This window comes from Salvelinus fontinalis, chromosome 38 (genome assembly GCF_029448725.1).
Source record: "Salvelinus fontinalis isolate EN_2023a chromosome 38, ASM2944872v1, whole genome shotgun sequence".
Taxonomy (NCBI): Eukaryota; Metazoa; Chordata; class Actinopteri; order Salmoniformes; family Salmonidae; genus Salvelinus; species Salvelinus fontinalis.
This window is the reverse complement of record NC_074702.1, coordinates 9,095,727-9,112,014: the sequence shown is the minus strand read 5'-3', so window position 1 is coordinate 9,112,014 and position 16,288 is coordinate 9,095,727. Positions and strand designations below refer to the sequence as shown.

At 44.4% G+C, this 16,288-nt stretch overlaps 1 protein-coding gene across 1 annotated transcript; it reads right to left on the bottom strand.

The window, feature by feature from the left end:
- Positions 1–70: 70 nt before the first annotated feature.
- On the bottom strand, positions 71–14,377 carry LOC129837764 (transient receptor potential cation channel subfamily V member 6-like). The gene is made up of 16 exons (XM_055904194.1): positions 14,304–14,377; positions 12,753–12,913; positions 12,028–12,248; positions 11,780–11,920; positions 11,596–11,694; positions 11,328–11,503; positions 10,956–11,108; positions 10,796–10,875; positions 10,561–10,696; positions 10,358–10,444; positions 10,174–10,250; positions 9,893–10,058; positions 9,708–9,774; positions 9,281–9,549; positions 2,381–2,487; positions 71–2,248 (listed from the first exon to the last, which is right to left on the bottom strand). Exons 2-16 carry the CDS (start codon positions 12,881–12,883, stop codon positions 1,975–1,977), a joined length of 2,184 nt encoding a protein of 727 aa, XP_055760169.1. The 5' UTR covers positions 12,884–12,913; positions 14,304–14,377; the 3' UTR covers positions 71–1,974.
- Positions 14,378–16,288: the final 1,911 nt, after the last annotated feature.

Below are 16,288 nucleotides of genomic sequence, written 5' to 3'. Positions count from 1 at the left end.
AAAGTACAGTTTTCCCAGTTCCGAATTTTAATTAGACACATTTCCTTGGTCTAGCATGCTATTAATGTTGTGTGCAGTTTATCTGCATATCTAAACTGTTGAGTAGGTCATTAATTGGCAACTCTTTTAACCCACTAACACAGTAGCTTACAATTAATACCATTATTATACCATTATTACACATCTCTATCAATAGCCTTTTAAACTATGATTACATATCTCTATCAATAGCCTTTTTAAACCACAATTGCACATCTCTATCAATAGCCTTTTTAAACCACAATTGCACATCTCTATCAATAGCCTTTTTAAACCACAATTGCACATCTCTATCAATAGCCTTTTTAAACCACAATTGCACATCTCTATCAATAGCCTTTTAAACCACAATTGCACATCTCTATCAATAGCCTTTTTAAACCACAATTGCACATCTCTATCAATAGCCTTTTTAAACCACAATTGCACATCTCTCTCAATAGCCTTTTTAAACCACAATTGCACATCTCTCTCAATAGCCTTTTTAAACCACAATTACACATCTCTCTCAATAGCCTTTTAAAACCACAATTACACATCTCTCTCAATAGCCTTTTTAAACCACAATTACACATCTCTCTCAATAGCCTTTTTAAACCACAATTACACATCTCTATCAATAGCCTTTTTTAACCACAATTACACATCTCTATCAATAGCCTTTTTAAACCACAATTACACATCTCTATTAATAGCCTTTTTAAACCACAATTACACATCTCTATCAATAGCCTTTTTAAACCACAATTACACATCTCTATCAATAGCCTTTTTAAACCACAATTACACATCTCTATCAATAGCCTTTTTAAACCACAATTACACATCTCTATCAATAGCCTTTTTAAACCACAATTACACATCTCTATCAATAGCCTTTTTAAACCACAATTATACACTTTATGACATACGTCTATGTTATAATTCATTAGACATCCAGGTATAACCAATGATGGTAAATGTAACGGTCGTCCTCCTCCTCTTCGGATGAAGAGGAGGAGTAGGGATTGGACCAAAGCGCAGCGTGATAATTTGCCATAATGAAGTTTATTAAAGTAAAGACGAAAAACCGAAAACACTTCAACAAACTACAAAATAACAAACGAACGTAGACTGACCTAAAATATGTGAACTTACATATAACGAAGAACACACAAACAGGTACAGACTACAAACGATACAGTCCCGTGTGGTAACATATACGGACACAGGAGACAACCACCCACAAACAAACAGTGTGAACAGCCTACCTTTTATATGGTTCTCAATCAGAGGAAAAGTCAAACACCTGTCTCTGATTGAGAACCATATAAGGCTAATTACAAATGACCTAAACATAGAAACACAAAACATAGAATGCCCACCCCAACTCACGCCCTGACCAACTAAACACATACAAAAATAACAGAAAACAGGTCAGGAACGTGACAGTAAATAAAATCCCATTACAGTTAGTTATGCCTTGTGAAGAACAATCAAGTCAGCCTGCCAGTTTTAGTTAGAATTTGCACTAATGTTAAAGATTAATAATATTTTGTACTTATTTGCTTGTTTTGGTGAGATGTTTTTTTAATGACTTTGAATGTAATAATGATCTACATTATTATGTGCATTAACCAATCATTAGGTTTTCTGTTCTGATTTACAATCCTGAAAAAAAAGGTTCCAGTAAAAAATAAAGTTTAATATACTGTCTTGTAACATCTTTAATAAAAAAAATATTGACGTGCTTTACTTGGAATGATAAAGTGACATACATGGTCCAAAAAGATTGAAAATGAATCTAGTCTACATTTCAACCCAGTCTTGCACATATACACTTGCTACTACAATACAATCATTTGTTTTCGACAAATAATACTGCATACATACATAATTTCATCACACATATATTATATAATAACAATATAATGATCTGTTTTGCTGTCTCAACCCTCAGACGTATCTTACTTCCTGGTCATCCTCAGGCTCTTCCTGTTCCACATCTAAACCCAGAGCGCTGTGGCGAATCATTTGCCAGCATGCCAGGGACTTCCTGTTTCCATCTATCCCACCCCTGTGTTTGGGTCTGATCAGAGGGCTTCCAGGTCCTTTTGACATGTCAGTGTTCTCCGTCTCCTCCCGCTCCTTGCTCTGGTCCTCATCCTTAGAGAAGGCTTGCACATAGCGACGCATCTTTTGCACCAGTGGGTCGTTGCGATCCTCAACCCTGCAATGGAGACATTAAGAGTCATTATAATATAAAGCCTGTATATGACAGGATGGGGAAACACTGTTAACACCACCACACCTAAGACAGAGTACAGTAATAGGCCAATTAGATGACGTGTTGTTGTCTTACCGGAGGTACCACCGCTCCCCCAGGCCGTAGAGCAGTCCACACACCCCCAGCCGGGGCCACAGGCAGCGAGGCAACCTCCTCTCCAACATCAGGGTAGTGGCCACCACCTACACACAGTGAGCAGGGACAAAGGACATAAGGATCATTAGAATGGCACTGATTGGGATGCTGTATACACTTTCATCATGGTTTTAAGCTATTTTTATGGAGTATGCACAGTGCCTTCAGAAAGTAGTCACACCCCTTAATTAACTTATTCCACATTGTGTTGTGTTACACCCTAAATTCAAAATTGATTTAATATATTTTAGTTCTTACCCAACTATACACAATACCCCATAATGACAAAGTGAAAACATGTTTTTAGAAATGCATATTTATTGAAAATGACAAACAGAAATATCTGCACTGCTCAAAAGAATAAAGGGAACACTTAAACAACACAATGTAACTCCAAGTCAATCACACTTCTGTGAAATCAAACTGTCCACTTAGGAAGCAACACTGATTGACAACAAATTTCACATGCTGTTGTGCAAATGGAATAGACAAAAGGTGGAAATTATAGGCAATTAGCAAGACACCCCCAATAAAGGAGTGATTCTGCAGGTGGTGACCACAGACCACTTCTCAGTTCCTATGCTTCCTGGCTGATGTTTTGGTCACTTTTGAATGCTGGTGGTGCTCTCACTCTAGTGGTAGCATGAGACGGAGTCTACAACTCACACAATTGGCTCAGGTAGTGCAGCTCATCCAGGATGGCACATCAATGCGAGCTATGGCAAGAAGGTTTGCTGTGTCTGTCAGCGTAGTGTCCAGAGCATGGAGGCGCTACCAGGAGACAGGCCAGTACATCAGGAGACGTGGAGGAGGTCGTAGGAGGGCAACAACCCAGCAGTGGAACCGCTACCTCCGCCTTTGAGCAGGAGGAGCACTGCCAGAGCCCTGCAAATGACCTCCAGCAGGCCACAAATGTGCATGTGTCAGCATATGGTCTCACAAGGGGTCTGAGGATCTCATCTCGGTACCTAATGGCAGTCAGGCTACCTCTGGCGAGCACGTGGAGGGCTGTGCGGCCCCACAAAGAAATGCCACCCCACACCATGTCTGACCCACCGCCAAACCGGTCATGTTGGAGGATGTTGCAGGCAGCAGAACGTTCTCCACGGCGTCTCCAGACTCGTCACGTCTGTCACATGTGTTCATATGCTCAGTGTGAACCTGCTTTCATCTGTGAAGAGCACAGGGCGCCAGTGGCGAATTTGCCAATCTTGATGTTCTCTGGCAAATGCCAAACGTCCTGCACGGTGTTGGGCTGTAAGCACAACCCCCACCTGTGGACGTCGGGCCCTCATACCACCCTCATGGAGTCTGTTTCTGACCGTTTGAGCAGACACATGCACATTTGTGGCCTGCTGGAGGTCATTTTGCAGGGCTCTGGCAGTGCTCCTCCTGCTCCTCCTTGCACAAAGGCGGAGGTAGCGGTCCTGCTGCTGGGTTGTTGCCCTCCTACGGCCTCCTCCACGTCTCCTGATGTACTGGCCTGTCTCCTGGTAGCGCCTCCATTTTCTGGACACTACGGTGACAGACACAGCAAACCTTCTTGCCACAGCTCGCATTGATGTGCCATCCTGGATGAGCTGCACTACCTGAGCCACGTGTGGGTTGTAGACTCCGTCTCATGCTACCACTAGAGTGAGCGCACCATCAGCATTCAAAAGTGACCATAACATCAGCCAGGAAGCATAGGAACTGAGAAGTGGTCTGTGGTCACCACCTGCAGAATCATTCCTTTATTGGGGGTGTCTTGCTAAGTGCCTATAATTTCCACCTTTTGTATATTCCATTTGCACAACAGCATGTGAAATTTATTGTCAATCAGTGTTGCTTCCTAAGTGGACAGTTTGATTTCACAGAAGTGTGATTGACTTGGAGTTACATCGTGTTGTTTAAGTGTTCCCTTAATTTTTTTGAGCAGTGTAGTTTACATAAGTATTCACACCCCTGAGTAAATACTTTCTATAAGCATCTTTGGCAGAGATTACAGCTGTGCGTCTTTCTGGGTAAATCTCTAAGAGCTTCCCACTCATGGATTGTGCAACATTTGCCCATTATTCTTTTCAAAGTTCTTCAAGTTCTGTCAAATTGGATGTTGATCATTGACAGATAAACATTTTCAGGTATTGTCATACATTTTCAAGTCGATATAAGTCAAAACTGTAACTCGGCCACTCAGGAAAATTCACTGTCTTCTTGGTAAGCAACGCCAGTGTAGATTTGGCAGTGTGTTTTAAGTTAATGTCCTTCTGAAAGGTGAAATAATCTCCCAGTGTCTGGTGGAAAGCAGACTGAACCAAGTTTTCTTCTAGGATTTTGGCTGTGCTTAGCTCCATTCCGTTTCTTTTTTATTCTGAAAAACTCCCCAGTCCTTAACGCTTGCAAGCATACCCATAACATGATGCAGCCAGCACCATGATTGAAAATATGGAGAGTGGTACTCAGTAATGTGTTGTATTGGATTTGCCCCAAACATAACACTTTGTATTTCGGACAAAAAGTGAATTGCTTTGCTACATTTTTTGCAGTATTATTTTAGTGCCTTGTTGCAAACAGGATGCATGTTTTGGAATATTTGTATTCTGTACAGGCTTCTTTCATTTAGGTTAGTATTGTGGAGTAACTACAATGTTGCTGATCCATCCTCAGTTTTCCCCTATCACAGCCATTAAACTCTGTAACTGTTTTAAAGTCGCCATTGGCCTCATGGTGAAATCCCTGAACGGTTTCCTTCCTCTCCGGCAACTGAGCACCTGTATTTTTGTAGTGACTGGGTGTAATGATACACCATCGAAAACATAATTGTCACGTTCCTGACCTATTTATGTTAGTTTTTGTGTGTTAGTTGGTCAGGACGTGAGGTTGGGTGGGCATTCTATGTTATCTGTTTCTATGTTGGTTTCGGTTTGCCTGGTATGGCTCTTGATTAGAGGCAGGTGGTTTGCGTTTGCCTCTAATTAAGAGTCATATTTAGGTAGGGCATTCTCACTGTTTGTTTGTGGGTGATTGTCTCCTGTGTCCGTATGTTATGTTCGTACCACATAGGACTGTAGCGTTTGTTTGTTTCGTTTTCGTTTCGATGTCGTCTGTTACCTGTACGTAAGTTTATGTTTAGTTATGTAAGTTTATGTTCAGGTCTCGTCAACGTCGTTTTGTTATTTTGTAGTTTTGCAAGTGTTTGTTTCGTTTCGTGTTGCCATCTTTATCGTTGTGTTAATAAAGATGGCTTATTTCCCTGAGCCTGCGTTTTGGTCTGAAGATCCTTCTCTCCTCACCTCATCCGAGGATGAGGAGAGCGTCACCCGTTACAGAATCACCCACCAACACGCTAAGACCAAGCGGCAAGGGAAAACGAAACGGAGTAAGGGACAGGAGAGAAAGGAGCAATGGACATGGGACGATGTTTTGGATGGAAAGGGTTGCTAAACTTGGGAGGAGATCCTGGCTGGGAGGGATCTCCTCCCATGGGAACAGGTGGAGGCATTGAGGAGAGCAGAGGCTACCTGGGAGAGGAACCGGAGCTATGAGGGAACGCGTCTGGCACGGAAGCCGAAAAAGCCCGTAAGTAATTCCCAAAAATTTCTTGGGGGGGGGGCTAGGAGATAGTGGGCCAAGGGCAGGTAGGAGACCTGCGCCCACTTCCCAGGCTTACCGTGGAGAGCGGGAGTACGGGCAGGCGCCGTGTTACGCAGTAGAGCGCACGGTGTCTCCTGTGCGAGTGCATAGCCCAGTGCGGGTTATTCCACCTCCCCGCACTGGGAGGGCTAGATTGGGTATTGAGCCAGGTGTCATGAGGCCGGCTCAACGCGTCTGGTCTCCAGTGCGTCTCCTCGGGCCGGCATACATGGCACCGGCCTTAAGCATGGTTTCTCCGGTTCGCCTACATTGGCCGGTGCGGGTTATTCCACCTCCCCGCACTGGTCGGGCAACCGGGAGCATTCAACCAGGTAAGGTCGGGCAGGCTCAATGCTCAAGAGTGCCAGTACGCCTCCACGGTCCGGTATTTCCGGCACCACCTCCCCGCCCCAGCCTAGTACCTACAGTGTATACACTACGCACTAGGCTACCAGTGCGTATCCTGAGCCCTGTTCCTCCTCCACGCACTCTCCCTGTAGTGCGTGTATCTAGCCCGGTGCCTCCAGTTCCGGCCCCACGCACTAAGCTACCAGTGCGTCTCCAGAGCCCTGTACACACTGTATATTCTCCCCCTACTAATCCTGATGTGTTTGTCCTCAGCCCGGCGTCACCAGTGCCGGTACCACGCATCAGGGGTAGAGTAGGCTTTGAGAATACAGTGTGCCCTGTCCCTGCTCCCCGCACTAGTAGGAAGGTGCTTATCATTAGCACGGTGCCTCCAGTTCCGGCACCACGCACCAGGTCTACAGTGCGCCGTATCCGGCCAGAGCCATCCGTCTCACCAGCGCCATCTGAGCCATCCGTCTCCCCAGCGCCATCTGAGCCATCCGTCTCCCCAGCGCCATCTGAGCCATCCGTCTCCCCAGCGCCATCTGAGCCATCCGTCTCCCCAGCGCCGTCTGAGCCATCCATCTGCCAGGAGCCTGCAAAGCCGCCCGTCTGCCATGAGCCTGCAAAGCCGCCCGTCTGCCATGAGCCTACAGAGCCGTCAGCCAGACAGGAGCCGCTAGAGCCGTCAGCCAGACAGGAGCCGCTAGAGCCGTCAGCCAGACAGGATCTGCCAGAGCCGCCAACCAGACAGGATCTGCCAGAGCCGCCAACCAGACAGGATCTGCCAGAGCCGCCAACCAGACAGGATCTGCCAGAGCCGCCAACCAGACAGGATCTGCCAGAGCCGCCAACCAGACAGGATCTGCCAGAGCCGCCAACCAGACAGGATCTGCCAGAGCCGCCAACCAGACAGGATCTGCCAGAGCCGCCAACCAGACAGGATCTGCCAGAGCCGCCAGAGAGCCATGAGCAGCCAGAGCCGTCAGAGAGCCATGAGCAGCCAGAGCCGTCAGAGAGCCATGAGCAGCCAGAGCCGTCAGAGAGCCATGAGCAGCCAGAGCCGTCAGAGAGCCATGAGCAGCCAGAGCCGTCAGAGCGCCATGAGCAGCCAGAGCCGTCAGAGCGCCATGAGCGTCGAGAGCCGTCAGCCTGCCATGAGCGTCGAGAGCCGTCAGCCTGCCATGAGCGTCGAGAGCCGTCAGCCTGCCATGAGCGTCGAGAGCCGTCAGCCTGCCATGAGCGTCGAGAGCCGTCAGCCTGCCATGAGCGTCGAGAGCCGTCAGCCTGCCATGAGCGTCGAGAGCCGTCAGCCAGCCATGAGCGTCGAGATTCGTCAGTCAGCCATGAGCTGCCCTTCAGCCTGAAAAGGCTGGATACCCAGAACTGCCCATCAGTCCAGAGCTGTCTCTCTGTCCGGAGCTGCCTTTCAGTCCGGAGTTGCCCCTCTATCCTAATCTCCCTCTCTATCTTCATCTATCTCTATATTCTTATCTATCCCTCTTTCTTGATTTATCTCTCTGTCCCGGTGTTGTCCCTATTAGATATGTTGTTAAGGGAATTTTGTGGGGGTCAAAAGAGGGTGGACATTCTTGGAGGGAGGAAGTTAGGATGGATTATGGTGGGGTGGGAACCGCGCCCCGAGCCTGAACCACCACCGTGGTTAGATGCCCACCCAGACCCTCCCCTAGACTTTGTGCTGGTGCGTCCGGAGTTCGCACCTTGTGGGGGGGGGGTACTGTCACGTTCCTGACCTATTTATGTTAGTTTTTGTGTGTTAGTTGGTCAGGACGTGAGGTTGGGTGGGCATTCTATGTTATCTGTTTCTATGTTGGTTTCGGTTTGCCTGGTATGGCTCTTGATTAGAGGCAGGTGGTTTGCGTTTGCCTCTAATTAAGAGTCATATTTAGGTAGGGCATTCTCACTGTTTGTTTGTGGGTGATTGTCTCCTGTGTCCGTATGTTATGTTCGTACCACATAGGACTGTAGCGTTTGTTTGTTTCGTTTTCGTTTCGATGTCGTCTGTTACCTGTACGTAAGTTTATGTTTAGTTATGTAAGTTTATGTTCAGGTCTCGTCAACGTCGTTTTGTTATTTTGTAGTTTTGCAAGTGTTTGTTTCGTTTCGTGTTGCCATCTTTATCGTTGTGTTAATAAAGATGGCTTATTTCCCTGAGCCTGCGTTTTGGTCTGAAGATCCTTCTCTCCTCACCTCATCCGAGGATGAGGAGAGCGTCACCCGTTACAATAATGAATAACTTCACTATGCTCAAAAGGATTTTCAATATCTGCTTTTTGTATTTTTACCCATCTACCAATAGGTCCCCTTCTTTGCAAGGCATTGGAAAACCTCCCTGGTCTTTGTGGATGAATCTGTGTTAGAAATTCACTGCTCGACTGAGGGACCTTACAGATAATTGGGGTGCAGGGATGAGGTAGTCATTCGGAAATCATGTTAAACACTATTATTGCACAAAATAAAAATCTGAAATATCTTGAGTCAATAGGTATTCAACCCCTGTGTTATGGCAAGTTGAAATAAGTCCATGCAACTTATTATGTGACTTCTTAAGAACATTTTTACTCCTGGACTTATTTAGGCTTGCCATAACAGGGGTTGAATACTTATTGACTCAAGACATTTCAGCTTTTCATTTTTAATTAATTTGAAAACATTTCGAGAAACATAATTCCACTTTCGCATTATGGGATATTGTGTGTAGGCCAGTGACAACAAATCTCAAATTAATCCATTTTAAATTCAGGCTGTAACACAACAAAACGTTGAAAAAGTCAAGGGGTGTAAATACTTTCTGAAGGCACTGTAATAGAAAATGTGTGCTTGTGTGTGTGTGCTTGTGTTTGTCACACTGATGCACACCTGTGTCCTCCAGAGCTCATCCCTCTCCTGGGCTACTCTCCAGTGTGTATCACTCATCATGGCTATGAGTAGGTTGAGCAGCAGTATGTAGGAGACCACAGAGAAGGTGCAGTGCAGCACATGGACAATAGGGGGCGTTGTGATGGTGTGGTCCACTGGCAGGTCTATCAGACCCACACTCAGCTCAAACTGGGAGAACAGAGTGATGGGGAAGGAGCGGTACGCAGGTAGAGAGTCTGGGTCCTGAGTCATGTACACCATCCACAGGGCTGGGAGGGAGGGAGGGAGGGAGGGAGGGAGGGAGGGATAACAACAACCAAGGTATAAAAATATATATATATTTTTTTTTTATACAATTGTCGGCAATTTGCTTATTTGAAACGTCTAGATCTGCTAATGCAGTTTCTCTTAAACAGAATGTACTTACAGGTGGAAAACCCTATGAGCACGATGAAGCTCAGCCACATGAACTTGGTCAGGTCTCCAAATATAATCTAGGAGGAAATGAGACAAAACACCACAACAGTTTAATATGGGAATCAAAACAGCAAAACCATACATTCTACAGTAACGTCATGCTAATGCTTGTGTGTGTCTGCTTCCCTTACATACCTTCTGTATCATGATGACGTAAGGCCCCAGCATCTGAAAGCCTCGGGCGAAGAACATGACGTTGCTCCAGCCAAGCACCAGACACACAGCCATGACAACTGCCTCCCCCTGCACCCCACTGACCCTGAACACACACAGCAGCACCACCAGGAACGCATAGGCAATACTGGGGAGGAAACACAGATTATTACACAGGTTATAAATGCTACATAGACATGACATAACACAACAACATCACTAGGCAGGTAATAAAGGCTAGATAGGCACCAAGGTTGACTTACAGAATGACATGGAAGGGTCCCCCCAGGGCCGTCTGTCCAAAGTACTGCTTGGCCCCCACTCTCAGCATATCTGGGATCTTAGGTATTGGGAATAACACAGATTATACTGACAGCCAATAATGTGATCTAATCTACAGTGTAAATATAAGTGACATGTAAAGCTATTGGGTGATGTATGTTTTACCTCCAGTAGCAGAATAACCAGGGCACCCAGGACACTGATCATCTCTCCTGCCAGACGCAAGTGGTCCCCATAGGTCACATAACTCTCCTACAGGGACAGGGACAGAGAACAGGGCACGTGGATCACAAAGGGTTCATATGAACACCTCTGATTGAGGTTTGCACACAGGCTGTCATATGAAGATGCCTTCATGTCTCCCCCACCTTCAGAGTTTTCTGCACGCGGATGGTTTTGTCCATATCAGATACAGTGTAATTCTCTGGAGCGTCCTTTAGGGGGCGATACACACAACACAGTGTGAAGGTCCCAATGTACAGGAGGTACAACAGCAGCAACAACCTGTACACAACACAATAATAACATTACAACATTAAACATTAACAAATGACAGCATCTCAAACACAACATCAGAACATGATCCACTGTATGTGTGGTTACCTGAAGTAGTGTTTTCCATAGAGGTTCCACTTGAGACTGACCAATTGCCTAACAGGAGTCACTTCCAGTATCCTTCTTGCCTGAGGGAAGAGACCATCCTCATCATCAGTTTCCCTGTAGTGTATATTAGACAGTATCATGTTTGTGTTCTGTAATGTACCTCTCTCCTCTGGCTGCCCACGATGAGCTCTAGCACAGAGAGGTCATCGTCGGCGACCAAGGAGTCGATCTCTGAGAGGTCATAGAGGTTAGAGGTCAGTGGTCCCAGGTTCCACTGGACGACTCGCCTCCGGTTGACCAGATGCTGGAATGCCTGGGAGAGAGATAGAAAAACCTTAGATACCTAGAAATGCAGCACAATTCATTTGTAGGTTAATTACATTCTAATAACAGCATATGCTATATAAAGAATATTACGGAGGAGAAGGTTATGACTACAGGTAAAGTTAAAGATAATAGGGGAAACACTATCCCTCATCTCCTCTCATACATTGTCTCCTGTTTCTTTCTCTATCCCTCTATTCATCCTCACCACAAGGTTGCCCTCTTTGGCAGCCAGTTTGAAGGGCGTTAAGCCACGGTAGTTGGGCACCATGTCCAGTGGCACAGCCTGGTCCAGCTCAACGTCGTGTGCCAACAGCAGATCCAACGCCAGGCATGCTAAAGTCTTATTAGGCTGCAGGACCAGGATGTGGAGCACTGTGTTACCTAGGGGGGAGAGAGGGAGATATTAAACTGCTGAAAAAGGGAGAAGAGAGAAGAGGGGGAGGACGAGGAGAAGAAAGAAGAATGTTTCATACCAATGGAGTCCTGGGCCCTGGTGCTAGCTCCTGCGTTGATCACCATGGAGATGATGTCCTGATTCCCCACACAGGCCGCAAATGCCAGGATGTGCTCACCTAAAGTAAAGCAAATGGAATCACATAACCACATTTCCCAAAATGCATTTTTCTACTCCTTACGGACCACAAACAGTCATCTTACCATAGTAGAGCAGCCCTCCTCTTCTCTTCCTGAAGTACAGGCCTGTGACTCTGGGCGTGGCCACATCTGCCCCTCGACCAATCAGACTGCGGACCAGGTTAACGTTCTGATTCACCACGGCAATGTGGAGAGGTGTCATGCCTGATTGAGAGCGACAGAGAGAGAATATATGATTGTGTGATTGAATATCTGTGTGCGTTTTATGATATTATAGTGTATTTGTCCATTGTGTGTGAGAGTATATGTACCAAGGAAGAGGTCAGAGGTCATGGACTCATTGATGAGTTCAGGTGCTCCGTCCATCAGAGCTACGGCAGCATCCATGTTATCATTCAGAACTGCCACATGCAGCGCGGTCTCCCCCAGAGCACCTCTCTCAAAGATGTTAGTGGACGCACAGTCCAGAAGTTTCTTAATGCAACCTGCACTGTTTTCTTTGGCCGCAAAGAAGAGAGGGATGTCATTTGTCCTTTGGGAGAGAGAGTGTGTTTGCAAGTTAGAAATCTAATGCTGCGTTCATAACATGTCATAAATACGACTGGGAAAAATCCACGTAAGAAAATCCTCCAGCTGGTAATTACTAGTGGGAAACTCATCTATCACCTCTGAGCTCAGACTTCCCCCACATAAAGAGCTCTGAAGTCACATATTTAGAAAACGACCTCGATTACACCATTTGGAGCAGTTAAATCCAACAACAAAACAATTTTCATAAGAAACAAATTGTTCAAAGTGTTTTTGAACACTACATTTTGTTTAGGAGCATGATAGCTGTACTTTTAGTTTATGGTTGATGCAGCTTCTTTGTCATCAGCCAATCTGCATTCTCAATTAGTTAAAAGCATGTGAACACACAACTGATGCTCCCAGATTACAAGTAGTATTTTTTGAGTTTCTCACTTGTTATGAATGCAGCATAATAACAACCAATACTTGTCAGTAGCAGTTTTTTTTTAACCAATAGGAGTCTCACCTTTTGTTCTGCAGCAAAAAAGTTTCATCAAGCATCTCGTTCCACCCCTTCCTGTTCTGGAGGCGGAACCTGAGCTGGCTCCACCAATGGTTGAGTTCACCTGGAGCAGATCTTGCCAGGGGCGGGGCCATCCTCTCATAGAGTGAGTCTATTTGAAATGGCTGCGATGAGAAAGAAATTTGCATGTGTGTGAGACAAATTAAGTGTCAGAAACCGTGAGATATCCTGCAACATGGTCTCAGAGCATTTAGTTTTATCTTGTATGTAAATCCGAGACACTCCATTTAGTGTGATATGTTACATTTCGAATGGCATGTATTTTAATTTCTTGATCACTATCACCGATTTCATATGCTATGTTACGAATTACAATTTGTATTATATGTTACTAATTTCCAAAACACACAATATATTACGAATTTGCAAACGTACTCTATGTTATGGTTTTGCAAAACTGTTACTTTATTGGGCAGTTAATAGGCACTTACTATAGTCTTTTTTTAAATTGAACCTCTTGATATGGGAACACGTGTTTTTTATGACAGAATGTTAATATTAGGTGACGTACAATATGTTCCGAATTGCAAAATGTATTATATGTTACAGTTTTGCAAAACGTATAAAATGGTACAAATTCCAGCTAGGCGGCAAACGTTAGCTAGCTGGGTAATGTTAGCTAGGCTAGGGGTTAGGGTTAGGGGAAAGGTTAAGGGAAGGGTTAAGGTTAGGGTTAGGGGAAGGGTTAGCTAAAAGGGTTAAGGTTAGGGTTAGGGTTAGTGGGAGGGTTAGCTAAAAGGGTTAAGGTTAGGGTTAGGGGTTGGGTTAGCTAACATTCGAAGTAGTTGCAAAGTAGATCAAAAGTAGTAAGTAGTTGAAAAGTTACTAATTACCTAAAATGCTAGCGTTGTCCATGATCAGATTCGAACTCTCATTCTTTGGATTGCTAGATGTTTGCATTATAAGCCATCCCTTCCATCCCAACCAATTAAACATTTGTCTTATGTAACCATACCAAACGTAACATATCATACTAATTTGAGAAGCCTGGATGTACATGTATTATGTTACGTCTAGTCTATGAGACCAGACTGTACCATCAGACGTAGCTCATAAAGATGGTACTAAAATCAAAACTAGAATGGGTGAGCTGTTCAGGTCAGCACAATCCCACAGACCAAACATTTTCTGGTGTTTTGTGGTGGAAAACTGAGCGGGTCGAGCATAACACGTCAACACGATTACCCATAGATAACAATGAATTTGTTTTTGTGAAGCTTGCATTCAGTTGCCACTACCTGTTGCACACAACAAGCTTACATTCAACCTGACACAAGAGGATTCATGGCCGATTTAAGATGAAATCGTCAACCCTGTTACGGTCAACACTGTTACAGTCAACCCTGTTACTTTATTTGACACTTAATAGGCACTTACTATATGGGAAAATTTGTTTTTTTATGACAGAATGCAAATATTAGGTGAAATCCCCCAAACAATTTGACCAAGTTACACTTTTCAACAGGCACTGAATTGGTGGAGTGACTCACTTACCTTTTGCAGAAGAAAACAGTTAGTCCTTTACTCCTAATTGACAGTCAGGTACTACGACAACATGTAACACCAAGCTGATTTGAGAAACAGAAGGAGGATTCACAGGTGGGGATCTATATATATGCAGACAAGACAGATGAGAGAGGGAGGAGATAAAGGAGAGGAGGTCAAGAGGAGGATGGACGGATGAGAGAGGAGGGAGGAGAGAGGGAGGGAACAAATGGTGGAAAGGAGTAGTAGTTAAACTGAGCATTATCTTTTGGAAAGATCCATCATTTTATTGGAATAATTTACTGCAGTATACCAAGGCTGTTTGACATTTTGCTAAAATGTCTCGAACACTAAAGTGTGCTCTGGCCTTGCGCTTGACCGCCACACTCAGTTGACCTGGTTTATGTCCTGAGACTGGTCCACGGTCCATAGGTCTCCCCCATGGCTCATTTTCGGCCCTGCATCACCCCCATGTAAAAAATGTCAACATCATGACAGTCAACACTTTTTGGTCTTTATTCTCAGTGAACCGTTCAGATAACTGGTTCGAAAGTCGTCTACCTTTCAATTGTCTCAATGCTGGTGTGTAATCAAAAACCTCATATTGAGGTGAGCTTGTCTACCTGGACATATATCTGCTGTTTCAGCTGTATGATCGTATAGACACCTTACCTGTCAGGTCTATGGAAACTACTTTTGACTGGCTGTGATCTAGAAGAAGTACATTCTAGTCCGACACCAGTCAACACCTACAGTACATGCTAATCTAAGGGTTCTTGTTCAACCAATTAGTTGGGGTAAATCATGTTTTCACAATGTGTGTTTGACTGAACTGTCAACAGCATTGCTCACGAACATGATAATTGTTACTATACAAAGACCATAATACTTGAGTACTTAGTGTAATCCTATGAGCATTATGTTTTTCCTTTTAACAAAAAGACTTGATGGTACATTTGGTTTCTTACGAACCAAACCTCTTCTGCAGTAGAGCAAATAGTCTAAACTGATATACAGTATTTTAATTTCCACATATTTGATGTCCATCTATTATACATAACCCAGACACCCAAAACACTTTCTAAATGCCATGGTTTGGTGTGTGTATTCAGGTGTTTGTGTACCATGTATAGGTCATGAGTAACATGTTGGTTACCCACAGCGTGTTAAAGGGTTTCAATGCAGGTTTATATCAGACAGACCTGGGTAATAGTTCTGACTGAGCCAGTCATCTTGTGTTGTCTTGATAATAACTATTTACAGCGCCTTGCAGTGAGACACCGGAGTGCTGCCATATAGACCAGTGGTTTCAATTGTCATAATGCCTTTATTTAGGCACAATAACAAGGTTCCATTGCAGTGTGTGTGTGTGTGTGTGTGTGTGTGTGTGTGTGTGTGTGTGTGTGTGTGTGTGTGTGTGTGTGTGTGTGTGTGTGTGTGTGTGTGTGTGTGTGTGTGTGTGTGTGTGTGTGTGTGTGTGTGTTTGGTTTTGGACTGGCTTTCCTTATAAGCTCAGTAGGGGAGACCTGGGTTGGTTGTTTCACGGGTTGGTTGTCACAACTGGTCAATTCATGTCAGCATGACAAAACATTGAAGTGAGGGGAATTTATGTGATTTTCATAGGTGAAAGTAAAAAAATGATATATATTGGTATTTTCTTTGTAAATGTTTGAATTATGGGAGTATCCATAAATAATTATGTTTCTTAAACAGAGAAAAGGGAGAGCTATGTTTCAAACCAATTTCTGAGTTCCTAGGTCAAGCCATGAGGTAAGTAATATCTTAACTAGCATTAGTGTTGCCTCTCTCTGACACACATATTTTACCTGTCATGCAACCACACACGCACATACACGCATACACACACGAAGACACAAACATGTACTCAAAATGTCATATGTTGTTCTCAAGGCATAAAATGCTGTATTTTGACCAGTCAAAGAAAGGCTTAGCTATTTCTAAGACTGTTTGTTATTTTTCTTCATTTCCTGATA

Bases quoted from the DNA above. Each gene is read 5' to 3' on its own strand.
- LOC129837764 (XM_055904194.1), bottom strand. From the start codon at position 12,883: ATGGCCCCGCCCCTGGCAAGATCTGCTCCAGGTGAACTCAACCATTGG. The intron at 10,445-10,560 runs GTGGGGGAGACA...CTGTCCCTGTAG, and splicing joins GCGTGCAGAAAACTCTGAAG to GAGAGTTATGTGACCTATGG. The intron at 9,550-9,707 runs GTAAGTACATTC...CCTCCCTCCCAG, and splicing joins GCTCATAGGGTTTTCCACCT to CCCTGTGGATGGTGTACATG.